This window comes from Channa argus, chromosome 14 (assembly GCF_033026475.1).
Source record: "Channa argus isolate prfri chromosome 14, Channa argus male v1.0, whole genome shotgun sequence".
Taxonomy (NCBI): Eukaryota; Metazoa; Chordata; class Actinopteri; order Anabantiformes; family Channidae; genus Channa; species Channa argus.
Window position 1 is genome coordinate 16,377,126 of NC_090210.1, and position 27,389 is coordinate 16,404,514.

The 27,389-nt window shown below is 37.9% G+C and overlaps 1 protein-coding gene across 3 annotated transcripts; it reads left to right on the forward strand.

Moving 5' to 3' along the window:
- Nucleotides 1-1,255: 1,255 nt before the first annotated feature.
- LOC137098245 (uncharacterized) lies at nt 1,256-27,146 on the forward strand. Of its 3 annotated transcripts, none has more exons than XM_067474284.1 (10): nt 1,256-1,577; nt 3,666-3,827; nt 4,064-4,261; nt 5,373-5,531; nt 11,112-11,192; nt 11,630-11,783; nt 12,152-12,196; nt 12,604-13,071; nt 16,624-18,110; nt 19,339-27,146. In XM_067474284.1, exons 1-10 carry the CDS (start codon nt 1,350-1,352, stop codon nt 19,384-19,386), a joined length of 3,030 nt encoding a protein of 1,009 aa, XP_067330385.1. In that variant the 5' UTR covers nt 1,256-1,349; the 3' UTR covers nt 19,387-27,146. The 3 variants fall into 3 exon arrangements, with proteins under 3 accessions (XP_067330385.1, XP_067330386.1, XP_067330387.1); XM_067474285.1 differs by having other exon boundaries at nt 1,257-1,550; XM_067474286.1 differs by lacking the exon at nt 1,256-1,577 and having other exon boundaries at nt 3,695-3,827; nt 4,020-4,261.
- The last annotated feature ends 243 nt before the right edge of the window (nt 27,147-27,389 follow it).

Consider the following 27,389-nt stretch of genomic DNA (forward strand, 5'->3'; position numbering starts at 1 on the left):
TTATCACTTTTCGATATAAAAACTGAGAAATTATAATCTTGTGAAAGTAGAAATGGCAGAGCTGCTGTATGGGATTGCATTAGATGTACAGGTGTGTCTGATGAATGGTCAGTTTTCTGGAAAAAATTACAGAACAAAACAGTAGCAGGAGCTGGGCTCCAGTGGGTCAAAATCAAATAAAACAATATGTTATTTTACAGAAAACTGTTTGGATCTTGTTTTGGTGCAACAGTGCTTCGAGCTACTGTATAACAAAGTTGCATTGTGAATTGAATGTCTACTTGGACATGTCTCATGTTTACACTTTGTGCAGATACAGTCATTTAATGAATCAAGGAAGTGACTTATCATCTGGCTGATACTCTGATGATTTTAAGGTTGGAATATGGTTGATTTGCTTAATCATGACTATTTGAACACACGGTGATTAGCATCAAGAAAAGCAAAAGCAAAGAGTCTCACAATAAGAGTGTAGGAAAGTGGGATGCAGCAGACCAGGCAGAAGGACTATGTTTTTATAATGTCTCTTCTACATGTATTGATGAATATACAGGGCCACATAATGCAAACTTGTATCTTAATAACTTTTTCAGCATTTCATACATAGTTCTGTTTATAGACACAATTGAAAAATTTTTGCCCTGTTAAGTGAACTCTTTTTAGATTATTATACTGTATTATGTTTAGCTAATTTGTATCCAGATATGTGCATTAGGAGTAACAGCTAAATCTTTCTACCATTTTTTATTACACGTAATGGATGGTATTTTATCATATATTAATATTATTTTATATGGGTATTTGTCTTCCTTAATGGAGTTTGAATCGTTTTGGAGAGATGTAGATGTTGGTGGGCTTTGCCTGAACGCATGACTCAAACTGTAAATGTTTATTGGAATTGCTTTCTCCCAATGCCACACATCTGACCAGCTCAGCGAATGGAATTAATTATTATTTTCAAAAAAATGTGTTTTAGGTGGGTAATGAGTGGCTCAGTCATTGCTTCCACTGTGTGTGTATGTGATGCTTACTGCAGTGGATTGGGAAGAGGACACAGAAGAGGAGGTGGACATGTATGAGCACCAGGCTTGATGGTGGATGGAAAGAAAGGGAGGGGAGAAGGCATGAATGGAGAAGACTAAAGGAGAGAAAATACATACTCCTACTCTTCTACTACTTCCAGTCTCCGTTTGACTCATTCCCCACCCCCCTTTTTCCATTTTCACATTGGTGCATTCTGCCTGAATGCACTGATCACCATGGACACACACACGCACACACCACACGCGCGCGTTCACACGAGCAGCTCCGCCTCCTCTGCAGTGTAGCGACAGATAGCAAGAGCAGCAATGGAGGAGTCGGCAGGGCAGCAGGAAAAAATTGATGGATCATGGGAAGGAAGGCATGGAGGAGGCAAAGAAGACTGGAAGAATGAGTGCTCCATCTCCTCCATTTTTAAACACTCCTGTCTTCTCTGCTGGTCGTCTCCCAGGGACGCAGACATTGTGGAAACAGATGAGAGAGTCCTCGCCAAGGCAGCCGAGATTAGAGTAAGAAGACCGCAGCATCTAGCGCTGGTGTGTGTGTGTGTTTTGTGTTGATGTCACATTTCTTTGAGGCTGTAAATGTAAGCATTGATATTGTGTGTGTATGTGTGTGCACATGCATAGTGTTTCAAAATAGGCACGCGTCCATCACTGCATTTCCCATGATGCACTTATATGATGTCATGATGCTTCATGCAGTCAGATACACATGTAGATTCATGTGCTAAGCACAAGCCTGAATTAACCAGATGCAATAGTTTGTTCTCATTTAATTTCTTATTTCAGTAAAAAAAAGAAATAAGATACGCTGTAGTGATCATGACCTAAAGGCAGATTCTGCAGTTTTACCGAATTATGCAGCACGGAAAAATTCAGGGTGCTGAAATTTCTGAATTTGAAATTATTAGACAAAATGTGTTCTTTGCTCTTTGTTTTCAACTGCAAAGAATATACTTGTTCAGTGTTTTCCCTTTCCCCTGTTTTGTTTCTTCATTCATTTTTGTTTATGTTTAAATATTTCTGTGCTCCACCAGTTGTTTATGCAACAAGAAACTACTCTTTTTATGTGTTGCATGTTTTCATTGAAAAATGTATTGTTGCATGTTTTCATTGAAAAGTAACTTTAAACACAACCCTGTCAGAGTAAAAAGTTTTATTTGTATATCATATTTATGTGGTCTTTTATTTGGGTTTGTACAGTGTACAGCCATTTAAATGGTAAATGCTCTGCTTACATAGCATTTTTATACAAAGCACTTTACAATGTTGCCTCTCATTTGCATGGCATGAAGCATTCCACCTGATATGGTACTGGCCTGTTCCAGAAACAACAAAACTGCCATTGGTATGGTCATTGGCAGTAAACATTTAACTCCATATTTCCAGGCCCCCCATGTAAACATATTTCAATTTTCACTTTGTGACAGTTTAGATTCTGACCTCAGACAGAAATTCAGACAAGAGAGTTGTGCAAGTAATAAATGTATTATAAAGACATATGGTGAATAGTGATGAGGTTGGAGATTAATCCAGACAGGTTGATGCACAAAGGTCATTAGGCACAAGAGAGAAGTGAGTGTTTGAACAAATACAGTAATTTAGGTCTCAACTCTCAGAGGGAAATTAAAATGACATGGAGCCCTGGGTGATGTGGACGAGTGTTGACAATTGCCAGTGTGGAGGAGTGGATGATGGGAAAGCAAGATGGTGGTGACCAGAGAAAATACGAGCACTCCATAGGAAGTTAGCAAGATTAAAATAGCTGACTGGAGAAAAGACAGGTGAGGTTTGACAGGGTTTAAGAGTCCACAATAAAATTTTCAAAGTCAAGTATGCAATTTCCATATTCTAAATCTAAAGTCGAGAAAACAGGTGGCTTACAGAGCAGTGGAAATCAGGCCAGGTCAGATCAGAGGCAAAATAATCAGTTTGAGTAGAATAAAGTTCAGGTAACAGGTTAAACTGCAACAAGCAGACAAGAGGTGGATCAGGCAGGGTCAGGTAGGCACGCAAAAATAAAGAGAGGTTCATCTGAAGTAAATACCTGGCTGGAGAGTTGCATGACAAGTTGGAAGTGGGTGAAAAAGAGGTTATAGGAGATCAAAACTGTGCTAGGAAATAGCGTGATTAACCAAAGAGTGTTGGTGAGGTGACAGAGATCTCCAGGAAAAACTGGAAGTGGTGAACAGGAAGTAAAATGATGTAAAAAAGGTGAGAAAATGGTGATGGATCAGGGTACTCAGAAAGGGATCGTGACACACTGAGTGTAGCAGTAACGAAAGTATAAGATACAAAAAAAAAATGAAGTAGACCTCTTTTCCTTTTTCCTGCTTCCAGTCTTGGAGAAAAGGTGTCCAAACAGCTGTGCTGGGCTTCTATAGATTAAAATGCCTAATGGAGACTCTGGATGAAACACGAGTTGTCATCATGAGCAGTGTGTCATCAACGATGTTCTGTCAGGATGTTGTTGATCCCATGTTAAGCCAAATGTGGAATATGTTTCTGTGATGGAGCATTACATAGTGAAAGGACATTTCTCACCTGTTCCTCTATGGTTGTACATCTACAAGCATAAAATGAGTTCTTATAAATTCTTTATCTAAAACTGTGTGGTTGTAGGAGCTGGAGAATGCACTGACGGTGGAGAACTTGGAACTGCAAGAGCAGCAGTCGGACCGCAAGGAGCTAGAGGAGACTCTGGTTAAATTAGAAAACCACAAAGAAACGCTGGTACAGCAAATAAAGACAACCAGACAGCTCTGCTATGAAGAGAGTCAGCAGGTAGGAATTTCATTACCTGCTGCCATTTTTCTCTTCTCATCTTACTTTTCCCCAGGTCGCCTTCATCAACGTATTCCATCCTGGCTTAGTGTAGCAGATATATAAACATCAACATACGACATACAAGAAAGAAATGGAGTAGATTTACTCAAATCTGTTCTTTGTACTGAGAACATTATTTGTCATCAACAGGCCTTGGTGTAAACTATTAACTCCCTTAACTGGACTCTTGCCAGATCCTGTCTCTACAGGCAGAGGAGATGCACAAGGAGAGCCAAGTGGAGGAGTATGAGCGAGAACTTGCCAGAGCCAGATGGAGGCTGAGGAAGCTCAGAGAGGAAGTGAAACAGGCCAAGAGTAAGGTGGAGGAGGCTGGAGAGAGGAACACACCTCTGCAAGATTCCATTAGGCAATCGTATGAGGAAATCCTGCAGGTGCCAGAAGTTATGTCTGTTCATACTGTATACACTTGCTTTGAAAAGTATACTTCACTTTTTGCACATTTTACTGCATCGTAAATACATTTGAATGAAAAATACACACAACCCAGGATTGGTAAAGTGGAAGTAGAAGAATCTTTGAGACATGTTTTGTGATGTAATTATCATTCTTACATTTCTGAGTAGTCTCTACTTATGCCCCTGAACGTATATTTTTGTCATGTTACTCCGTTTGGCTGGATGGCCAACTCCAGAAGTGAGCACTGATCGTTTCAATTTTCTTTTTACAATTATTGAGGCCACTGGGCTCTTGGAAACACTCAGAACTATATGAAGTTCTGTACCCTCACCATGAGCTATTCCTCACCACAGAATGTGATCATAGAGGTCTATAGAGCTTCATGTCTTGGCTTTTGTCCTGATATCCAATGTGAATCGCGGAGGCTTATATACTCTTCCTTTCTAAATTATGTCTAACAAGTTCTGGAGTTTTTTAGTTTTCAGTATGTTTTTACTTTGTCGTCACGGGAACTTGTGTGTAGTTTTATAGGGAAAATGCAGTTTATTGTATTTTCTTCAATTAAATTCTCTTTTTTGTGCCTAATGATTTAACAGTATATGCAAAAAGTAGAGGGGTGTGAATACTTTATGAAGCAGCTGTAGGTGTACTCTATATGAAATGTGCATTCATTCACAGTGGTTGGTTTAAAATAATTTTTGGAACAAACAAACCTTTGGGTTGGGCAGAATTGGCTGGGACAAAGCGTGTCAGTGTCGAGGGGGGAGACACCACTGCCATTCAAACGCACTTGACTCTTGCTGCATATGAGGAAGGAGGGTGCTCTGATAAGATGCTCATTCATTGAGAGCTGTCATATTGTAATTATCTACTGCTTTTAATTTATAACAAAGACTTCTGACTTCTACTGAATGAATGAAACAGTTTAATCTTAATATAGTTAGAAAGGAGTAGCATTTTTTTAGCAAGTCTGGATCTTGATCTTTTAACTTCTAATTTGGCTCCTCTTTCAAAAAAAAAAGTGTAAGTTCTTTAGTTACTTTAAAGACTAAATGTCCCGACTCTTCACTCTGCTCATCTCTGTAGGAGGAGCACACACTGTGTTCTTTGTCAGGGGGTGCAGTCACTCCAGAAAGTCAGCTGGAGGAATCGACATCTCCTGCAGATACCACTGAAGATGATCCACTTCCTGTGAGACCTTGGGGAAGGAGCCAATCACTGCCTGCCTATGCTGACCTGATAATGGTAAACCACTGTCATCTCTTTCGCACAGCTACACTGTTAGCATTAACCCGCTAATAACTTGATTAATGTCACCCTCGGTTTGCAGACTAAAGAAACTGGGAAAGTGTAACAGTCCATCATATTCAGTGTAGTTCACACATTAAGGAATTTGCAAACTGTACCTCTGAATGTAAAACCCTGAGTCAGCTTGGTATCAACACTTGAGGCTGTGGTACGTGAGAATTCAGCTTGTTAAATTTTCCGGTGTTATGGTTTTACGCAACACACAGTGGGAGATTTCAAGTAAAATGCATGCTTAAATCAAACCAGGTAAAAGACCATCTCACACTCAACAATTAGAGCTGATTTGGTTGTGAGGACTGACCTGGTGCCAGCCAGCTGTCAGTCAGCAGAGAAACTCAAAGTGTGTGGCGTGTAAAGATTCTGCTCTATAGAGAATGTGAAATTACCTCATACTATGTTTACAGTTGGGACATAGGCCAGTTGCCATCTGGTAATCTATGCAGTATGTCTATCTGCATTAACATAGGCTTTTTACTGTTACTATTACATATATATTTAGACTTAGTCATTTTACAGATGCTTTTATCCAAAGCATCTCTGCTATAGGGACAACAGACATTGTACATTGGCAGGGGACACTGGCATTGTAGAGCAGAGCATAGTGAGTGGGAGGGATTGATCTGGTTGAGGGAGTTCAGGTAGGCGGCTGCTGTTGAGTTGACCACGCTGTAGGCAAGAGTCAAAGATTTGAACCTCATGCGGGCAGCTACAGGAAGTAGGTGTAGAGATTGGGAGATTTGGTGTGTCATAAGTCTTTTTTGGGTCATCAGAAATGAGATGGAGGGGTTTGATTGTGTACCCCAGTAGCCCCATCAGCAGGGCACTGCAGAATATTTAGAAAGGTAGGGTCTGCTCTATCTGATGCTGTAGAGGGCAAATCTGCATGAACTAAATGCAAAAATATATAATTTTTTTTTGTGATTTGTTTTATTGCGAAATGTGAGTTGTGGACACCAACATTTCGTAAAGGTTCAGGGAAACCACTTATCTGTTTGTTTGGGTTGAAATAAGCTACGAGAATAAATGTTACATAACATGAGTAGCCCTTGGCCACTTTCATTTTGTAAAAGTAGCTCTCATGGGAAAAAAGGTTGGAGACCCCTGCCCTAGAGACAGAGGAGATATGGTAAAGCTTAGCTGGTTGTCAGTGATGGCCACCAGATTTCTAGCAGACTTGTGCGGGATAATCACTGATGAGCCTATGTTTATGCTGATGTTGTGTTGTATTAAAGGTCTGGCTACGGAGCCTAGAACGTCTTCCTTTCATCCAAGTAGTGATGTCAGTGACAGCTTTTTGACTTCCACCTTTGACCCCAATGACATCACTGACCCCATGCCATTGACATCCACTCCTGCCCCCATGACATCACCACTTCTGGCTGACACCTTTGTTCAAGAATGAAACCTTTTTTCGCCCTTTGGGGAGGTTCCACCACAAAAAAATTAATAAAATATTTAAAAAGCGCACTTTTCTTAGTTATAATTCATAATATTCTCCTTTTGAATGATCATGATGTAAGTTTAGATCAAAGAATTACAAAATACAAGTTTAAGAAAATAATGATCTTCTGTTCCCATAACATTTTTTAATATGAAATAAAATTATACAGTCATATGCAAAAATTATCACCCCTTTGTTTTTGTGTAAAAACATAAAAACCATCTAATTATACCGGGTCTTAGTATTAGGGAAATGCAACTTCCGACAAATATGTACATGTAATGCTTTTCATTGTCGCATTAGTTATTTAACAAATTGAAGCCAAAAGGAAAAAACGTGGGCAATACTGAACCCCCCAATGATTCAATAGCTTGTAGATCCACCTTTAGCAGCAATAATTCAAAGTAATTGTTTCCTGTGTGATGTTATCACTCTCTCACATTGTTCTTTGACATTTTAAGGCATTTGCTTATGCACAGTCCCTGAAGGTCTCAGCACAGCATTTTAGTTAAGGTCTGGTCATTCCAAAACCTTGATTGTTTTAAATTTTCAGTCATTCTTATGTAGATTTACTGGTGTCCTCTTGATCATTGTCTTGTTGCATGACCCAGTTTTGAGAAAGCATTAGCTTTCAGACAGATGGCCTCACATTTGCCTGTAGATTCCTCTGGTATACAGAGGAGTTCATGGTTGACTCAATGGCTGCAAGGTGACCAGGACCACAGCAACATAAGCCCAAATCATCACCCTTCCATTGTCGTGTTTGACAACAAGTATAAATAGTTTTTGCTGAAATGCTGTGTTTGGCCTCATCTGACCATAGGATGTTGTAATAGAAGTCTTGTGTTTTGTTCAGATGCTTATTGAAAGTGGTTTTATAACCTTTTGAAAAAGACATGTCTTTCCATTGTGTGACCCATTGGCATCGTGTCACCCACACCTGAATGCTCCAGACCAGCAAACTGCCACAACTTCTGCTTTCATAGAGTTCTGCTCAATGAATCAAAGTAAATGATGATTAGCAGCACCTGGCTGCAACTTCCCCTCTCAAATCTTAACTGGGCTGTAAGACGGTACTTGGTATAATCCGCGTGTTATTTATTTTTTCTATTTGGCTTCATTTTTGTTAACTTAATAATGGCATGGTGAAAAAAGCTATACAGTATGAAATAGTTTATCAGAGATTGTGTTTGCCTAATACTAAGATCTCTTATTGGGTACTAACTTTTGCATATGACTGTGATCTCAATTTTCTCAATAAGGATGACAGAATGTGATTTGTAAAATGTGTCTGATTAGTTTTGTGATTTGTAAATAATGTTTTTACTGAAAGTTGTTTTCAGGTTTAACAAAATGTGTTTTTGTGACCTGTGTTTTGTGTGAATATGGTTTAGAGAGCGATAGTAGATTGTGATGTTTGTGTTGGTATGAAAAAAAGATTACGTCTTGCCTGAACAACTAATTTCGGATGGTTGCTTTGATACGAACAAGACTTCTCCTTGCTTTAACTACAGGCTGTTGTTTACTCTTATCTAGCTGCAGCTCTCAAAAGCATCTAAAAAAAGAAGGAAAACCAGGCTTAAACCATTGCAACCATGCAGTATTCGCCTAATATTAAGCAGGTACCATTGAAAAGTATTCCCTTTATGCTTGGCTCATGTGAATCTGCACATTATGGGCCTTATGGTAAGCCATATAGTTTAGTTTGGGGCCATGAAATAATGTACTGTTCATCATCTGAAACGGGCCTCATACAGAAAACCTTATCCTTGTCTGTAATTACATTAAAAGTCGTGCATGTAAGACTATTTAGTTTTGTTCATTTTTCATACACAGAAAAATGATGTCTGCCCTTTAAAGAGTCCAGTCCTCCGAATGTAAAGGCGGTCTTTGTGTTTGTATCGATGAAGATGAAAATGCTTTAGAATTTTTTTTTTTTATGTTTTTTTATTATACACATAACCTGTTCTGGGCCTTCAACAAATAGAAAAAGCAGATTGATCCCAGACAGCAAAAAGCCATTTTAGTTACGTTTTATGGTCAAATGGACACAAAATAAAGTAACAGTGGAGACGAGAGGTCTGCATGAGAGGAGTATGGATGGGAATGAAGAGAAAAGGAGAGGCCTGCTTAGGGTATGAATCACTCACAGACATTCCTTACGGCCATCCTCAATGAGAATTTATGTGCCGTTGTCCAAGTACTTCAGTCCTTCAGAACATCTCCAGGCCTCTGAATCTCCATCTCTTTGTATTTAGGTTGGGGGTTAGTGTCTGCTACACAAACATATCGCAGTCTGGATAGTTGAACCATAGGAGCCGACAATAAGTTATTTCTTTTTTTATTAAATATATAATAAATGTAAATAAAAAAGAATTCAAAATGAGTTAATGTAGTGAGAATGTATGGGGAGGGATATCTTGTTCAGTACTAGACTGCAAGCACAATATAAAAAAAGACGCTCATGTAACATAAGACGGGAAGAGGTAGAGCTGATGTCTGTGTGTGCTCTGTCTCTCTGTCTGTGTGTCTTTGGAATGGTGGTTGGTGTACATATATTTCATGGTCTGTGTCAGTGAGAACAGACAAGAAGGACTTCTCATCTTCTTAAATTTGTATTTTTTCAATAATTGAAAATTAACAACCTAAAATGATATCATGCAGAGTGTATGAGGTATTGGATTGTCATCCAGTATGAAAACTCCACATGGGTACCTACTCTATGAGGATAAGTGTGCTTAGTGAGTGTATATTTTTTATTATTTTATTTATTTTATTATTAAAAACAATTTGAAAAAGGCAATTTAAATTAAAAAAAAAAAGCAAATGTCATGGGCGCAGAGTGGAAGTTGATGTCACTGGAGTCAAAGGTCAAAGGAAATAGAAGGCTTCCGATGTCACTCAAGGGACACTGGAGTCAAAACCATAAAATAAATGCATGTACGGTACCTACCTGACTGGTGTTGCAATTTCTATATTTGTAACTGGCTGAGAAAATACATGTAAAGGCTAATATTCAAAAGAACCTTAGGTTCTAAAGCCTTTAACTTTGCTTAATAATAAAGCCTTGATTCTTCCATCACTAGCTCACATTCCGAAAAGGACTAGGAACAGATATAAACAATAAACCATAAACGTGAGCCAGAAGGAGAAATAAACCAAACCTCAGACCAAAACGAGAGACGGCATCCAGAGAACAGGAGCCAGGCAGCGCAGAGGAGCTGGGGTTTTCAGAAATAAGACGATAATAATTTGGCAGCAAGTTACTCTAGCTGGGGTATTAAATAGGCAGGGGCACGGAATTAGGTCTGATGAAGTGTGTGGAATTCCTGAAATGACTACAGGACAGAAAGTGGAAACAGGGGAACTACAAAATAAGAATCAGAAACTGGAACTAAATCTAGAGAACCAGAGTCAAATGCAAGAGAAGGAACAGGTGTAAGAATGACACAGGACAGGGTGTTGGAGTAAGTAGATCATGGGGCAGAGCAGCTAGAGAACAAATTCAGAAGTCCAGGACTAGGATCATGACACAGTGTATACTACAGGATAATGTCACAGTTAACAAGCTTAAGCATAGATGAAGTGGATGATGCAGCAGAACAATAAACCCAACCATTGAACCAAATCTATTACGGAATAACTTTGGAGACACAAAATTTGCATTGGAGTGGCCTCAAGAGAATCATTTACAGCAAACGTCCTAAGAATATGGCTGAGCTGAAGCAGATCGATAAGAAAATGGTCCAATATCCCAACTGAATGTTGTGCAGAGTAAGCACTTGCTTATGGTTATTGTAGCCGAAGGTGGTTCAGTCGGTTACTTAAACACAGTTTTTCCACAATTGCTTTGTATTATTAATGGCTGTGTTCAATCAAAGATCATGATTATTTGTTTTTATCCAGTTTGTGACTTTGATAAAGATCAGATGAAATTGCATAACTCATTTATGGAGAAAACAAATTGCAAATAACTCACTTCTTTGACACTGTAATTAAACAAGTTCCATTTTCTTTTGTCTCACTGAATATTATAAAAAAATATTTTATGTTACAATTCTCTCTCTTTGGCTCAGAGGGCCAGCAGCTCAACTTTCTGCAATAATCTGGCCCATACCAGAGAAGAAGCAGACAACAGCGACACCAGTTCACCAAAGGTAGCTTCTTTTCCACAGAACACCTCTCATTACCAACAGGGGCAGATCTAGATGTGTAGAGTGGTTTTAAACTCAAATTAAAAACCTTTTTGAAAATAATAAAACGTGTATTAATAGGCTAATAGCATGTTTATGACATGCAGTGTCTTTATCTACCATTTACAATTTTACCACTTATCTATGCTTTTTAAATCCAAATATTCATAAACAAATAATAAATAGTTGAAAACCATCCTTTGCAGGGATAATCTGTCTGTTTGGAACTGCTGCAAAATCCTACTGTGACAAAAGAAATAATAAACCACCTTAGATGTTCATAAGAATACAATTGTATCTATTTATAACAATGTTTTTCTTTTTTTTTAGTTTCAGGATTGGTCAGTTCTTTTGAAAATATTTGGTTTCAAATGCAAACACGTTATTGTTATGTTTCACAGATGGACAGATCGGATATAGAGGACGACCCAGAGGAGAGAGAGATCGATGAAAAGGAAACGGAGAGAGAGAAGACAGAATTTAACATTAAACCCAACCCTATAAGCCAGCTGGACTTCTACCAAGCAGACCCTTTTGCCCACTGTCACACTGATCGTATGTATCGTCTGTAACATAGAGACATACCTCATGAGTGGGCTCTGCAAACATCCACACAAAGCCATATTTCTCGGCAATTACACAACGGATCCTAGTGCACGTCTTTCCAAATTTTATACAGGATCTGAGTGGCATCAAATTTGTCTTGTCTTTTTCAAAGCAAATATTATGCATGTTATATTTACAAAAATATATATTTGTTTGTTTTTCATTGTATGCATGTTTATTTTTTGGAAATTGATAATGTCATTGTTGATGCTGACAGATCAACCAACTATTTGCCCCCCCTATTTTTTCTGTCTTACCACCTCTCGGTCGGTATGTACATATAGTTTTTTACAAAGACTTTTTCACTTTATCCGCAGACGATCTTTTCAATGAAGACCTGTTTGCTAACACTGACTCTTCTGGTGAGTAATTATGTGTACTGGGAAAATGATTAAAGTACTTTATGTGACAATGTTTTTGCTGGAAAACATAGGAACACCTTTCTGTTGGACTGAGTGCACTGGTGTTTTATTTTCCACAATAAATGTAAACTATGTAAACTTGTAAAAATTCTAAATGTTTTCATACAGCAGGGGCGTGTATGTTTATTTACTGTATTTTACAGTTCAGTGCATCATATTGTACATTATACGGAGTAGATTGTTAAAGATTTACAAACTCTGAATAGAGCCACTTTAGCACTGAGTATGTGGATGAATGGTTACTAAATACAGCTAATAATAATAATTCAGTGTATATAAAAAATTATAACAGATATTCCATTTAAACCAGTAACCACTAGGTTTTTGTTAACTTGTCTTTTTACCAGATGGATTTACTTCAGACCCTTTCAAAGGTAGCAACCCCTTTGCAGCAGACGTTTTGTTTCCAGAGGTGAACACTGGTACTGATGAGGGGTCAGGAAATGTCTGCGATGATGTGGATGCAAATCTGTCCTGTGCTGAAAACAAAGCGTCAACAGGAACGCAGTGCTTTGAGTCTGAATTCCCAGAAGAAGACAGTGACATAGAGATCAGTTACAGCCGTGAGGACCTGGATGCTGTGGCTGTGATGGATGATTCTCTGGGATTTAAACCCATACAGAGCTCCCCAGAGGAGCTAGGACCGGATCCCATCCAAGGCTGGAGGTCCTATGGTCAATATTCTGTGGAATCCGACCCTAATGTATATGAGCTGGATCCTTGTGCTGTTTCCCCCCCCTCTGACATTGAAGAACAAAGTCTGGGATCATTAGCTGGAGAACCTACAACTGAAGCAACGGTGGAACTGGAGCAAGGTGATTTCTAATTAAATACAGTGGCACTTTTCAAATATTACACTTGTTCAAATGATACTTTCTGTTGCTTGTATCAGTGAGGCTGCATTTCCTGCTCCCATTCTTCAATAATTATTATTATTATTGTTCGGCTCTCTGTTTGAGTGTGTTTACAACTGCTAAAAACCTTTACACAGGTTTATGCATTAAGTTTTGTGTACCGTAGTGCCCCCTTCTAGTCCTACTCCTAGCAGGAGTAGCTTTTAGAGCTTGAATTTCCCCTCAGAGTTACTGAAGCATGGTAGAGGCCTGCTGCTAATTTTTTTTTTTGCGTTGTTGCCTTGGATATTATTTGGAGGTTGTTGAAATAGTTGCTGCATTATTATTTTTGCCTCAAATTAGAGATAGAAAATCCTTAATTAAGAGCTAGGGGGGTAAATTGTGGTGATTATCATTGCTGTTGAGAGTCAAAAAGTTAAATTGTGCCTATAAGATGTGAGTTATTCTATTGTTATTGTTATTTGTGTTCAGTTTTACAGTGAGTAAGATAAAGAAAGACGAAAGGAAAGTGAACCTTCATTAAACACCCAAGAATTACAGTACAGTATAAACCCAAGTTAAGCTCTTTTCAAGGACAGTATCGTTATTGTTGAATGTGAGGCACAGCTAAGGGCCAGCTTACATTACAGAAATAAAAGCCCCACTTCTCATTTTAAGACCAGATAAGAGGAGGAAGAAAGACCAGGAGAGAGGGAGGGGATCTAGAATTTTACCTAGTCTGCATATGATTTTCTTTTTGAAAATCAAAGCAACAGTTATGTCTTTCTGAAGACTGTGACAGTAATATTAGATGCTACCTTACTGTAAATCAGGGTTTAGTAATAGGTTCAGTAAGTGCAGCACTGGTTTGATTCCTGGTTTCACATGTTGATTTGTTCCATGCTAACACACCAAATTCCACATTGTCCCATGTGTACGACTTGTGCTGTGGGTCACTTTGGGTAAAAGTGTCAAATTGCATTCTTTAACTTTGTTGATAAAAAAAAAAACCTACAAACATTCATCATTGTTTAAAATGTATAGACATTCAAAGTGTTATACTATTTCACTACATCATGCTTGCAGTGTTACTCTGTTTGTGGCATTGCATCAAGAAAGCAGTGTGTTTTAACCCAGGCTCATAAAATCCAACCTGCAATTCTCCTTTTAGCTACCACATGTGGCAAAGTCACTTCCTCAGTCCACAGTACTTAATCCTACTGTCTGAGGATGCATAAACAGCCTCTTGGGGAAAACTAGATTTAAATCTGATCTATTATACAGCTTATAGTTCCGTGTTTGGCTTGACTTTGATGATGTGGCTCTGATAGAGTCTGTCTCTAGCATTATGGGTCGTAGAAATTATTGTAATTGGTCAAAATTGCGTCACTCTGTCAAATAAAAGGTTCAAATGCAACTAAACTGCAAACGGAAATTCCATTTGTGGGGAACGTAGTTGATGTTTATATTACATCCCACTGAGGCATGGTTTTGGAATGAAGTTCTGCATTTCACCTCAGACGTATGGATAGGGGTATATAGCAGTGGTAAGGTGGCGAGCTGGCAGAGCGCATGCTTCGGTGGGCCAGAAGGCACTTTCATGTTTTAAACCATAACCATTGTAACTGTTAAATGTTACCTGAATTACTTGGATTCGCTGACTAAGATTAGTTCCTAAAGTTTTTATTTATCATAGGCTGTTTTCATGCGATCCTAATTATTCTGCATATATTTGGTCTACTGCAAAGATTTACTGGAAGCAAGTGCAGAACATTTAGCATTTACTTTAGAATGACCTTGCACAGGAGTTGGCCGCATTCCAGCTGACCAGTCAGTTGACAATACCAGTTCTAGCCAAGTTGGAAATTCACTTTCAAAAATGAACTACATGGTATTTTTTGTTTGAAGACTGCCAGACTGCTGAGAGACCCAGGTGATCTCAGCAATCTGCAGCCTGGCTCATAAAAACGATTGACCACTGTCCACCTTCATTTATGAGGAAGCATTCGTTCTTATTTCAGTAATGTATCACTTGGTCATGTTCATGGAGTTTTAAAATGTTTTATTTAATTTTGGAAGATAAATTTAGTGGAAGAGTTGAAAATACTGGAGGTAGCTTAACTACCACAACCCCCTACCACTGCTGTTTAATTTTACATAATTGAATGCACAATACACGTGCGTGTGTGCAAAATTATGTTATTTGTCATAAAAAACAACTTTGCAACAGTGTGGAAAATTGTTAGATCTGCATAAGAAACCAATTGCCTTTTTGCAAAAGGCTGCAAATAGCAGAAGAGTCACAGGATCAAACATACATTGATTCTCTAAAGAGTGATGCCTCCTTGTTTTCAAAGTCATTGCCCGACTTTGATTTTTAAAACAAGGAGGCGTGAACGCCTGACTAAAATTAGAAACTAACACAAAGTGGTCTGTAAGAGTCAAAATACCTAAGTCTCTTTCCATCTCACAAATTTTGAAAACTCATAAAATTTGTGCTGTGTATGGATTCACTACCTCTGCCTTCTTTCTCTGTTGCTGTTTTCTCCTTCAGTCAGCTGTTACTAAGTTAGTATTAGTACTGTTACACTTGTTTTCAACGCTACCCTGCATCCAACATGTATTTTAGTGTTGTTTAATTTTGGTTAATTAATAAAACAATATAATCATGAAAACTAATTTCGAGGTGTTTATACAGAATGATCCGAAGCGCAATCTACAGCATGTGTTAGTAAATTAAACAGCCAAGCTCCAAAAAATGGCAGGTCAAACCAAAGCGACCACATCCGAATAACATTCAAACATTAAAAATGTTCCTTACAAAACAAGATATTGCTAAGAAGATACTTTTTAAGAGGCACGGAGGATAACTATAACTTTACTATATAGTATCTCTTGCCTTGATATGAAGTACAGTAATTCCTGACCATGGGATTTTCTTACTTTCTTTTTTCTTTACTTTACTTAAGTAATAGGCCTCGGGTTGTACAGAGCTCAGCTGAGTATAAGCTGAATGCCACCTACAGACTTTATACTGAAATTACACGCCATGCTACAGTAAGACTCTAACACTTTCAATGCCTGCATCTGTAAATCTCTAGGCACAATGTGGCCATAACAATTTTGCAAACAGCATTCACAATAAACATTCTCTCCAAATAATTATCAAATGGCTGGAAATTCAGTGACTGTTAAAACCTTTCTTTACTTTTTGAGATTGGACAATAAGTGCAGAGTAAAAAGGGGAAAATCATGTAATATGGAGATGCAGTTGGCTCGATTGAGGTAATATCTATTTTACAGCAGTTTTACTGCAGTTTGTTACTATATGTGAAACATTACTCCAGTAATATTACAGCAACTAAGTTCCTCTTCATAGAGTTTTAAATAAGTAATTAAAATGTGTCAGTGTATATATATTTGTGACATCAATATGTGTTATGTCAATAACAATATTCTCTTGCTCTTGGGCTCTCCAGCCCTTTAAGGTTTATAATTATACAACCTTGACCCCTTGTTGTTGTCTTCCTTTAGGTCTGGGTTCTTGTTCAGTTCAGGTGGTTGCTGAACCTGACAAACAGGTCCTGTTGGATCCAGACTGGCAACATGAGATTAAGCAAACTCTTTCCTGTGTTGTAAGCACCAGCCAGGAAGAAGAATTGGTTACCAATATCAAAGAGGTTCCCAGAAATCCTGCAACTCCCCAAAACTCACTAGATTTGCAGAACAAATCAGATCAGAGGAGAGAGTTCAGCTTTGAGTTGAGCTACGAGCTAACCAGTCATTCTTCCTTTGACCCATATGGATTTAAACTCAGTCCAGAACATTCTAGTCATACCCTCTTAGACCCAGATGAAGATGAGCTAAGCCCAGAATGTGCTGAAAATGATTTGATCTTAAACCCTGAGCCCTCTTCTTCTCCAATAGATGAGCTGAGCTTGGATCCCTGCAGGTTTGACATCACAGCCTCCCATATTGTTCGTGACTCTGATCCTTATGGCTTTAAGCTCAGTCCTGAAGAAGAGAACCAGGAGGTCCTGGAATACTGTGACCCTGATAACCAGGAGGCAATGGACCTTTGCACCTATGACAACAATGAGAAGGTAGAACTCTCCAACTATAGCAACCAGGAAGTACTTGACCCTCATTCTTATGAAAACCAAGAAGTACTTGAACATTGTAGCCAAGCTCATCAGGAATCGCTAGATTTGTATAACAACGGAAATCAAGAAGTGCTGGAACCTTCTACCTTTGAAAACAGGGAGTTAGTCAGCCATGAAAACCAGGAATTTATGGTTCTCTCTCACAATAACCAGGAAGTGGTGAAACTCAATAGCAATATCAACAATGAGGAACTACTCGAACCTTGTGACTGTGGTAACAAAGAAGTGGTGGATTTGTCCCATCCTCAAAACCAGGAAGTGCTGGATTGGGACAGCCATGGCAATCAAGAACTACTGGATTTTAGTTGCAAAGAAAATCAGAAAGTGTTAGTTTCAGAAAGTAATGATAACCAAGATTTCCTACAACTCAGTAGCATTGAAAATCAGGAATTGCTAGATTTAGGTAGCCATAAGGAACAGGAGGTGCTTGACTGGAATAAGGACATTTTCCCTGAAGCAAACAACAATGAATGTATTGCGAAACCAGAGCCCACTATCAGACCAATCGGTAACAATTCAGACAGTTCAGACAGTGATGTGGCATCAGAAGACCTTGTGGGACTGGAACTCATTAAAACCACTATGTGCACTACCAGCACCACAAACAGCAGTGCAGCTGACAGTCTCAGCATAGCCATGAGCAATGTGTCTGCCAACCAAGACCTGGCTACTTCCAATGTGCCCACAAGCCAGAACTTGCTAGAAATTGATCTGGGTTCAGTTTTTGAAGGTGGAGGATACATTGGTTGCCCTGATGTAGCTGATGACCTAGAACCCCTGGACAGATGTCAGGCAAATTTAGTGGTAGAGCCACCTCAACCTGTTAGACCAGTTAGGCCTCCTCGGCCTTCTCTCAAGGTAAGTTGGAAACCATGCACTTGCAACTCGGTTATGTCTGAACTACTTCTTAAAATTCAAGATCTAACTAAGTAATATTGGCTGAATGTTAGAGGAAGGCAAACTTGGATGGTCCATCCCCACATATCCATGCTACTTTCAAGGCCTGTGGGGAATTTTGGTTGCCTGCCTAATGTATTTCATACTAGCAACATTCCTTTTCGAAGTCTGACTAGGTCATATCACATAGGTTAAGAAACTGCATGAAACTTATGTGCCTTTAATCTAAATGTGTCATTTTACTAAATTTAAATATAAACATGAGTAAGATTCACCAATTATTTTCTCTACAAAACCAATTAAATGCCTTCCACATTATCAAACACTCTAAATATACCTAAAAATTAGGAAAATGCAATTTCCCATGGTGGGTAGAGACGAGCAATCATTCTCAGACCAACAGAGATAACTGAAAAGACAGCTGTTTTAAACATTATAAGTTACAATATACTTAATGGATTGTACATACATGAATTAAATGTATGATTCTTTTAACCTTGGAATATATTTTTAAACCTGAAAGACAATAGAAGTATTAGCTTTTAACTTGTCTCACTCTTCCCCTATGAAATAAATGTCTCAACATTAAAATACCTTTTACATATTTTTTACCTTTTACAGTATTGCAATTACTGAAGTGAGACCAGAAGTGAGATACTTCTGGTCTCACTTCAGTAATTGGCATGTCAAAGCCAACTTATTTAACCAAAGTGTAAACTGTGTCTTCCCAATAATTGCGAAGTTTACCTGGCCCTTCCACTGGTGTCAGGGTTTTGATCAGGACCCACTCTCCTGGCTGCACCACTGAAGACAAACTGAAGACAAAGACCAGGATCATAACACATATCATATTACTCACATAAAAGTACAAGATAGAAGATCAGCTTATGTATAAATGAAACTTGGATGCACTTAATGCTGTTTCGGACTATATATATCTATTACCAAGCACACTTGGCAAGACTTTAACTTACTCAAAATACTACACAAATGTCATCTGAACACTCTGAACATTAACATAACTATTATTTACTGGTGAAAAAAGAAAACATCATTCCTATGGATCTTATAATAAAGACCCATTTGCCAGCTGGTGCTATGACACCAATTGATGTTTCAGTTTATCTAATTTGTTTTTAACCTCTTTGACCTGTTGGCCATCATGTCAGTTGTCTTTCCTGTTTTTAAGGCCAAGGAGAAGGCTCAGTCCCAGACTCAGGGCATCGACCTGAAGTGATCTCTGACCAGCCAAGAGTCATTTGGAGGTACCCTTTTCAGCAGCAATGACAGCAATGGCAGCCGAAGATACAAAGAGGATGAGGAGAAATGTAAGACAACGGGCATGAAAGGGGGCTAACAGGAGAAGGAGAGATGATTAAAAAGATAACGACAGATTGTTTGGCCATTATTTAAGGCAATAATTCTAGTTTCAGATGTTTTTATAATTGGAGGTTTCTAAAAAACATAAAAGTCAGAAGGGGAAAATCTGTCTAAAACTGTCTGTTGTACCATGAGACCCACTGAGTTCAGCAGAGTAATTGAATACTGTTAAATAAACTTATTTGGCCCATGTGTTTAGTCGGTGTAGAGTAATTTATGGAAGTCAAAGTTGGGAACATGATTACAAGAAAATGAACAGACCCCAGATGACCCTTGTCATCACCCAGGTCGGTTGAAAATAAGGTTGATATTATCTTTTCTATTCGTTTATTATTTGTTTACTCACAGTATCAGCTGCCAGCACACATTTATGAACTGAGTCTCTCAAGCTATTCAATTATTTTCAACAAGTTGTAACAGTAAAAATAACCTCCCCAGTTTTGATTTGAACTTACTGTTGTTGTAAGTGGACTTTGTCCCATAGATAAAATGTATATAGCTGATATACTCTGCCAGTGTGGTTTTAAGATTATCTAGTCAATTAGTAGTTTTATGTGTAAGCTAGATGCAAGCTGTAGAGAGAGTGTGGTTGGGTTTTACAGTGAGTGCATATGCATAACCTCACCATAGCATGCCCTGTAATCTGGTACTTTAAAGTCCAATGTCCATGGCATTATTGGTTTAGAGTTTTAAACCCATTTTCTTTGTGACAGCAGCATCATTGTTCTATGTGTAACCACACCCAGCATTGATCTGACCGCTAGGGATGGGCAATACCAACATTTTTTACCTTTCGATACGTACAATACCCTTACTTTATGCTACTTTTTCATCTATACCAATACGATACAGATACTTTTTGTCCCTGAATGGAAAATCTCTTCATTAATAATTTGCCATAAATATGCTCATGAACATAAAAACGTGAAAGAAATGGCAATAAAATGATAATAAATAAAATCATTGAGTAAATTAATACAAATTTAAAAAAAATATTTTGAATACATATTAATACAAAATGAATTACATTTCCTCAATTGAATGATCAACATAGAGCTCAAGAACTTGCATTAAACCAGTAAAACATACCAATATCATCATCCGCAACATCAGCAGTAACATCATCATCATCAACAACAAAATGCAAAATTATAATTTCACATGTTTTTTATTACACTGAAAGAGAATTCAAATGGATTGCTGCTATGTGGCACCACTTTATTGCAGACTGAGCATGTGGCATTACTGTGCAATCAGAAAGTATTCACAGTACATTTTGTTACAGCCTTGTTCCAGAATGAAATGCATCCTAAAACCCACCTTCAGAAACCACTGGAGGTGGTAGCACTAAACAATTGAACCTTTACTGAGAAGCCTTTAAATTGACACTGCAGTTGACCACATCAGTGTCCCTGTTCCATAACAATTACTAAATATCAACAGGTAAATACTGTATACTCATTGATGTTGATTACGCAAAAATACAGAGAATACACATACATTTATTATTATTATTTTCTCTCATCCTCCCTGTAATTGGCTGATGCTTTGCTGGTGCCACTTTGAGGCCCCTTCTATTTCAGTCTGTATAATAAAAAAATCTATAATAAAATTTAAAAATAGATAAACACAATGCTGTTACTGGGGCATATGTCAATATTGATAGATAGAATCATCAAACTTAAAACTATGGCTATTATCATTTTAGGAACTGGAAACATAAAGAATTATGCCAGAAGCTGCTGTGCAACAATAACATTTTGAGCGCTGAATGCTTTCAAAACTCAGGCGACCTATACTCTGTACCTATACTCTACAGCCAACCTATTTCAGGGGCCAATGCAGATAGACAGCATTCACACTCATGGGCAATTTAGAGTCACAAATTAACCTAACATCCTTTCATGGCTTTGGACTATGGGAGAAAACCGAAGTACCTGTAGGAAACCCACACAAGCACTGGGAGAACATGTCCAAACCACCTCAATCTGGTCTCTCTGATTTTATCTTTGAAACATCTAACATGAGCTGTCTCTCTGATGTACTTATTCCTGATCCTGTCCATCCTCGTCACTCCCAAAGAAAACCTCAATATCTTAAGCTCTGCTACCTCCAGCTCTGCCTCCTGTCTTTTCTTCAGTGCCATTGTGTCTAAGTTGAACAAAATCTCTGGTCTCAACACCGTCTTGAACACCTTTCCTTTCATTCTCGCTGATACCGTTGACCCTAAGTACTTAAAGTCCTGCACCTTCTTCACCTCTGCTCCCTGTAACCTCACCGTTCCACGCTTCCTTTAAATCTACAAAGACACAATGAAACTCCCTATGACCTTCTCTGAACTTCTCCATCAGCATCCTCAAAGCAAATACGGCATCTGTCGGACTCTTTCTAGACATATAACCATATTGCTGCTCACAAATGTTCACCTCTGCCCTTAGCCGAGCTTCCACTACTCTTTCCCACAACTTCATTGTTTGGATCATCAGCTTTATTCCTCTGTAGTTACCACAGCTCTGCACATCTCACTTGTTCTTAAAAACGGACAACAGTACACTTCTCCTCCAGTCCTCGGGCATCTTCTCACTCTCCAAGATCTTGTTAAACAAACTAGTCGGAAACTCTACTGCCACCTTTCCTAGACACTTCCATACCTCCACAGGTATGTCATCAGGACCAACTGCCTTTCTACTCTCTTCAGTCCTCCTAATGTCCAACTTGTTCTTAGCTAACCTCTTTTTCTGTTTTTCCACCACTAAGTCTCCTTGTCAACTTTTATCTAGCGATGACACACCAAGTACCTTCCTACCTGTCTCCCTGTAAACATTAGCAGTAGTGTGGTGGAGTTAGTTTAAAGTATGGAATTGGGACACCCTAGGTAGCGTGGGAAACAAACAGTGAATTTCATACAATTATTTTCAACATGATCATCCTCATTTAACCAAAGACATCAGAGAGTGGCCTTGAGCACAGATAGAAACCTTTTGGAAAATGTAGCTACTGCAAATGCTCGGGTTCAACTGCCTCTGAAAACTGTCTTGTTTGTATGTGTATGGCTTTGGGTTCGTGAAGAGTTATGCTGGTTTATTGCAAAACATTCTTCCTCATGAATTTCTTTTAGACCTGCAATAACTGATAACTTTTGTTGTATTGTTTATGGCAGAAACTAGTTGTAAATAATAATGATAATGAAATTATCTTGTAAGCTGATACGTGCTGAATATGTCTGCAAACATTTGCTTATTTCCCCAATCAGGGGAAGAGTCTTTTTTTTTTTACTTTAGTGTTTAGTACGCAGTAGCTTTTCAGAGATTTTCTCTGTATACAGCTGCTTTCTGTTGCTGCCAAAAACAACATTACGAGAGCAGCAAGACAGAATCCACAGAATCCACTGTGGTTCACACAGTGGATTCTGTGGACAAAAAGCTGAACGCTGTTGTTAAACCTGACGATGAAGATTGCTGTCATTCATAGCAACTTGAAGGTGACACACACTGAATTGCTATTTCACTGTTTCTGTCTACACTGTTCAGCCACAACATTAAAACCCCTGACAGGCCACTGATAACATTGATTATCTTGTTATGAAACTGTTTAACGGTCTGACTCTTGCATACAGAACGGTTAACACCACCCTGCTACCTTAACACCCATATCTGTCACCCTCATCACCTATAATTTCTCTTGCCTACTGTGCTCTGCTTCAGAGGTTTGCTTTTTCAAACCTCTTCACCCCACTGGTCCCATATTGTCGGAACAAGGTACCTAAATCTGGAAACCCAGCAGCTTTTCCTGTCTGGCACTTGTGTGTCACAAAACTAAAAGATTTCTTCTCCTGGCACCTTGCTTTTAATGTCTTTTTGCCTAACTTATAATCTGTCAAAAGACTAAATGTAAACTATTATGTAAATGTACAGTCATACTGGTTATGCAACTGGGTTATAGCATCAGAAGTTGAGCATGGAGAAGTGGAAGGGTCATCAGGTCAGTCTACCTGACCCTTATTTCGTAATGTCATGTCGACAGGCAGGTGCATGGGCTACAATTACCTCGGCGAATAGATGTCAGTATGATGCAATATATTAATCCCAGCAATATAGGCTCCAGCTTGCAGCTGACGCGACTTAATGGATATGCTGCTGACATTGTGGCAGCAGATACTACAGGCCACTTTCAGTGTCTCGGGGAGTCTATGCCTCGATATGCACGCTGTTTTTGCAGCAGACGGGGACCTATAGGTGTTTTCAGTGTTGTTGCTGATCAGTTTCAGTTTTGTGGCAAATTGTTGTATAACATGAAGACTGTGAATGGATAAGAGATTTTTTTTGTGTGTTCCATGCAGATGATAAATATGTACAATGTCACGTGACAGTCTACCTTCACACTGGAGCAGACTTAACAGGCACTGAAAGAGCATTTCACCTAATATTTGTTCACTTCTACCTCTTTTCTACATTGCCATGATTGCATGACAACACTGTGAACCTTATAAAGCAAACACTGTCTGATTTTGACACTGATTTGACAAAATAAATGTGCACAATCAAGACAAAGTTTAAACTGTACATATTGTGTAACCAGATTTTAGTGGCTTTGTAGAACAAGCAACAATACCTGAAACGCCACTTGCTATCTTTAGCTTTCATGGCAAATATTGGTCGAATATGAACAGCTAAAATCATTTTTATCAGGCAATATGACTAATCCATATTTCATAACTATATGTCAATGTGTACCTGATTTCAGTGCTGTCTCTTTTTTTCAAAAGTCACTTATTGGTTATAGGTGAATGTATCAAATTTGTCATTCATTCGATACATTCAGGCTTGACATAGAAATTAATTTAATGTTAGGAATTGTTAATAAACCCTTTATTACAGTAGATTGGTGCTTTAAATTGTGTGACCCATAAAATGTTTTCTATTTCTGCATAAATATGATGTAAAATGTAATCAGATTTTAAACATAAACTTAATAGAGGGAATATATTAAAACAAATATGACAAACAAATCATATATATGGCAGAAGCATCCGAGAATGGCTATAGATGCTGTTTTGTTTTTGTTTTTTTGTGCCTTTAACACATGATAGCGGGATAATTATTTACTTATTTCGGGATAACAACTTTGTTTTTCATGATAACAAGATTATTTTTTCATTACCTCAAGATAACAGAGCAACGGGTTAATTAAGCAAAATCCAAATGACTCAGCTTCGGTAGATATGTAACTCCTTATCCATCAAACTTTGTGCAATAAAATTAGATTTTTGTATGGTTCAACACAGAATATAAACACATTTGATGTTAACTTTCTTAATGTTTTACCTTGGTGGTTAAAGTATACAGTTGAAACCAGATGTTTAAATACACTGTTTAAAAAGACCTTTTTTTTTTTTCTCACTGTCTGACATTAAATTAGACTAAACTTTTCCTGTTTTGGATCAGTTCCATTTTTTAAAATGTTTACAGGACTCGTTTCACTGTGGATAATGATTCTCTCTTAGTAGCTTCACGCAGCCTCTTCACAAGTTTTCTTGCTTTTGTTTTAGGTTTGATATGCACATTTCGTACCAAAGCACATTCATCTCTGAGACACAGAACCCATCTCCTTTCTGAGCGGTATAATGGCTTTACAGTCCCATGGTGTTTTTACTTGCGTATAATAGTTTGAACAGATGAACATGGCACCTTCAGGCATATGGAAATTGTACCCAAGGTTGAACCAAACTTGTGGAGTTCCACGATTCCCTTCCTGATATCCTTGCTGACTTCTTTTGATTTTAAAATTATGTCACAAAAAGAAGCAATGTGTTTGAGGTGTGCCCTAAAAATACATCCACCTGTGTGCCTCCAATTAACTCAGAAGCTTCTAAAGCCATGACATCATCATATAGGTTTTTCCAAATTGTTTAAAGGCATAGTGATCTTAGTCAATGTAAACGTCTGACTTTGAAAAAGGAAAATTATTTCTCTCATTATTCTGGCATTTAGCAATAGAAATCATTTAAAAAATTCTAAAACAGGACATGTTTAGTCTGATTTAATGTCAGTGAGAAAAAAGGTTATACGTCTTTTTAAACAGTGTATGTACTGTAAACACCTGGTTTCAACTGATAACTTGGATGAACAACAATCTCCCTGAACAACATGCTGCCACTTGCTCCTCTGGTGGACCGGGATGTGTTGGCATCATTAATGGATCCATAAATTGAATAGGACATTCAAATTCTACAGGAAAATAAAAGCTCAAAAGAAAGTGGATGGTGCAGCAAGATGACATTAAACACACAAGTCAATCTACCAAATAATGATTAAAGCAGAAGAAATGTTTTGGGATAGCAAACACAAAATCATGACCATAATCATAAAGACATGCTGTGGAAGGACCTGAAGCAGGGTATTCATGCAGGAAACATTTTAGCTGAGGTTATTGCTGCAAAACTGAGTGACACCAGTTACAGAAGGCACAGGTTGAAATACTTGCTTCACATACAAACATTGTTTGACTAATCGGATTTCGTTTATCCAGTTTTAGGACATGCTTGAAAATGTGATCATAGTTTAGGTCATATTTATGCATTAGCTGATAAATACCCTGACATGGATTTCTGTTTTCGGTTAAACCAGTAAAGTAAATATTAACTTTAACTTAAAAAATAGTTAATGTAGTGAAGCAAAACACAATATATTTGTATATGTCACAGTTTTCTATAATTGTATATGTCCAGCTTTATTTTCAAGTTCAAGTTTCAAAATCCATTCACTGTTTTCCAAACCAGGAGAAATCACATGATACCAACAAAGGAAAGTAAAGTTGTAATAAATCACAGTTTTTTTGTTTGCTTGATCCACACAGAGAAATGCTGCCACCGGACATAATGACCAGTGCCTGAAAGCTAACGGCTTCTGGTATCCTGTACAACAGTTACAATATACATACAATATTAATATATTTATCCTTGAGTTGTGAAACCCCTATAAAACCACCTTCTTTTCTCAAAAACAGATCTAATTTATCCTTACAAGTAATTTATATGACAACTTAATAGTGTTTCAAAAAAGAAGCTTCCTTTTAAATCACAAGCGAAATAACTTGTTTTCCAAACTGTAGTGATCAAACACTTCCCATAGCTAAAACACAAACCCTAAAACTTTTCTTACTATTGAGAAATTATGAAATTGGTTCACTTGGGAAAATTATACACTATCCTGAAATAATTTTGTTCCATGCACTGTGAAAAAGACAAACTTGGCAAGCAAATGTATTTACCCCAACAACAGTTTATGTCTCCAGCTTTATATTAATTTTCTATTGCTTTTTTCACAATCTGCTTAGCTGTAGTTACATAATCAGGATACTGAAAGCAGTTGTCAGAGTAGCTATATCGTTCAGAGTGAGACAGGAAAGATGAAGTTACATTTGCATCAGCTTTTCATTTGTTGCTGTGTGTGTTTTCTGTCATATAGATGTGTGCACTTTAAAAGCCATGGTTGAGTCCAATACTATTTAAAACAGTGGAAAACAATGTGATGATAATACATTTATGTGTGATGTATGTATTCCTGTCTACATTAAGTGTGATGCTCTGTGTTGGAATAAAACAATATAATTTGTGTAGTCTGCTGCATCTTTAAGAGACTGTTCTCAAATATGTTTTTTACACTGGAAAAAGCTGCCTGCTGCAGCTGCTTCAGTGGATCTTCGTGAGTCTGAAACCAAGCAATGAACTAACTGAGTCTAAATGGATCGTTAGAGCTGAGGAGAATTGTAGACAGGGTTCCCACTCTTCACTAAGCAATATGATATTTTGATCAAAAGCTCATTTGTCAGGTAAATTTTTCATGTGTAATGGACTTTTTA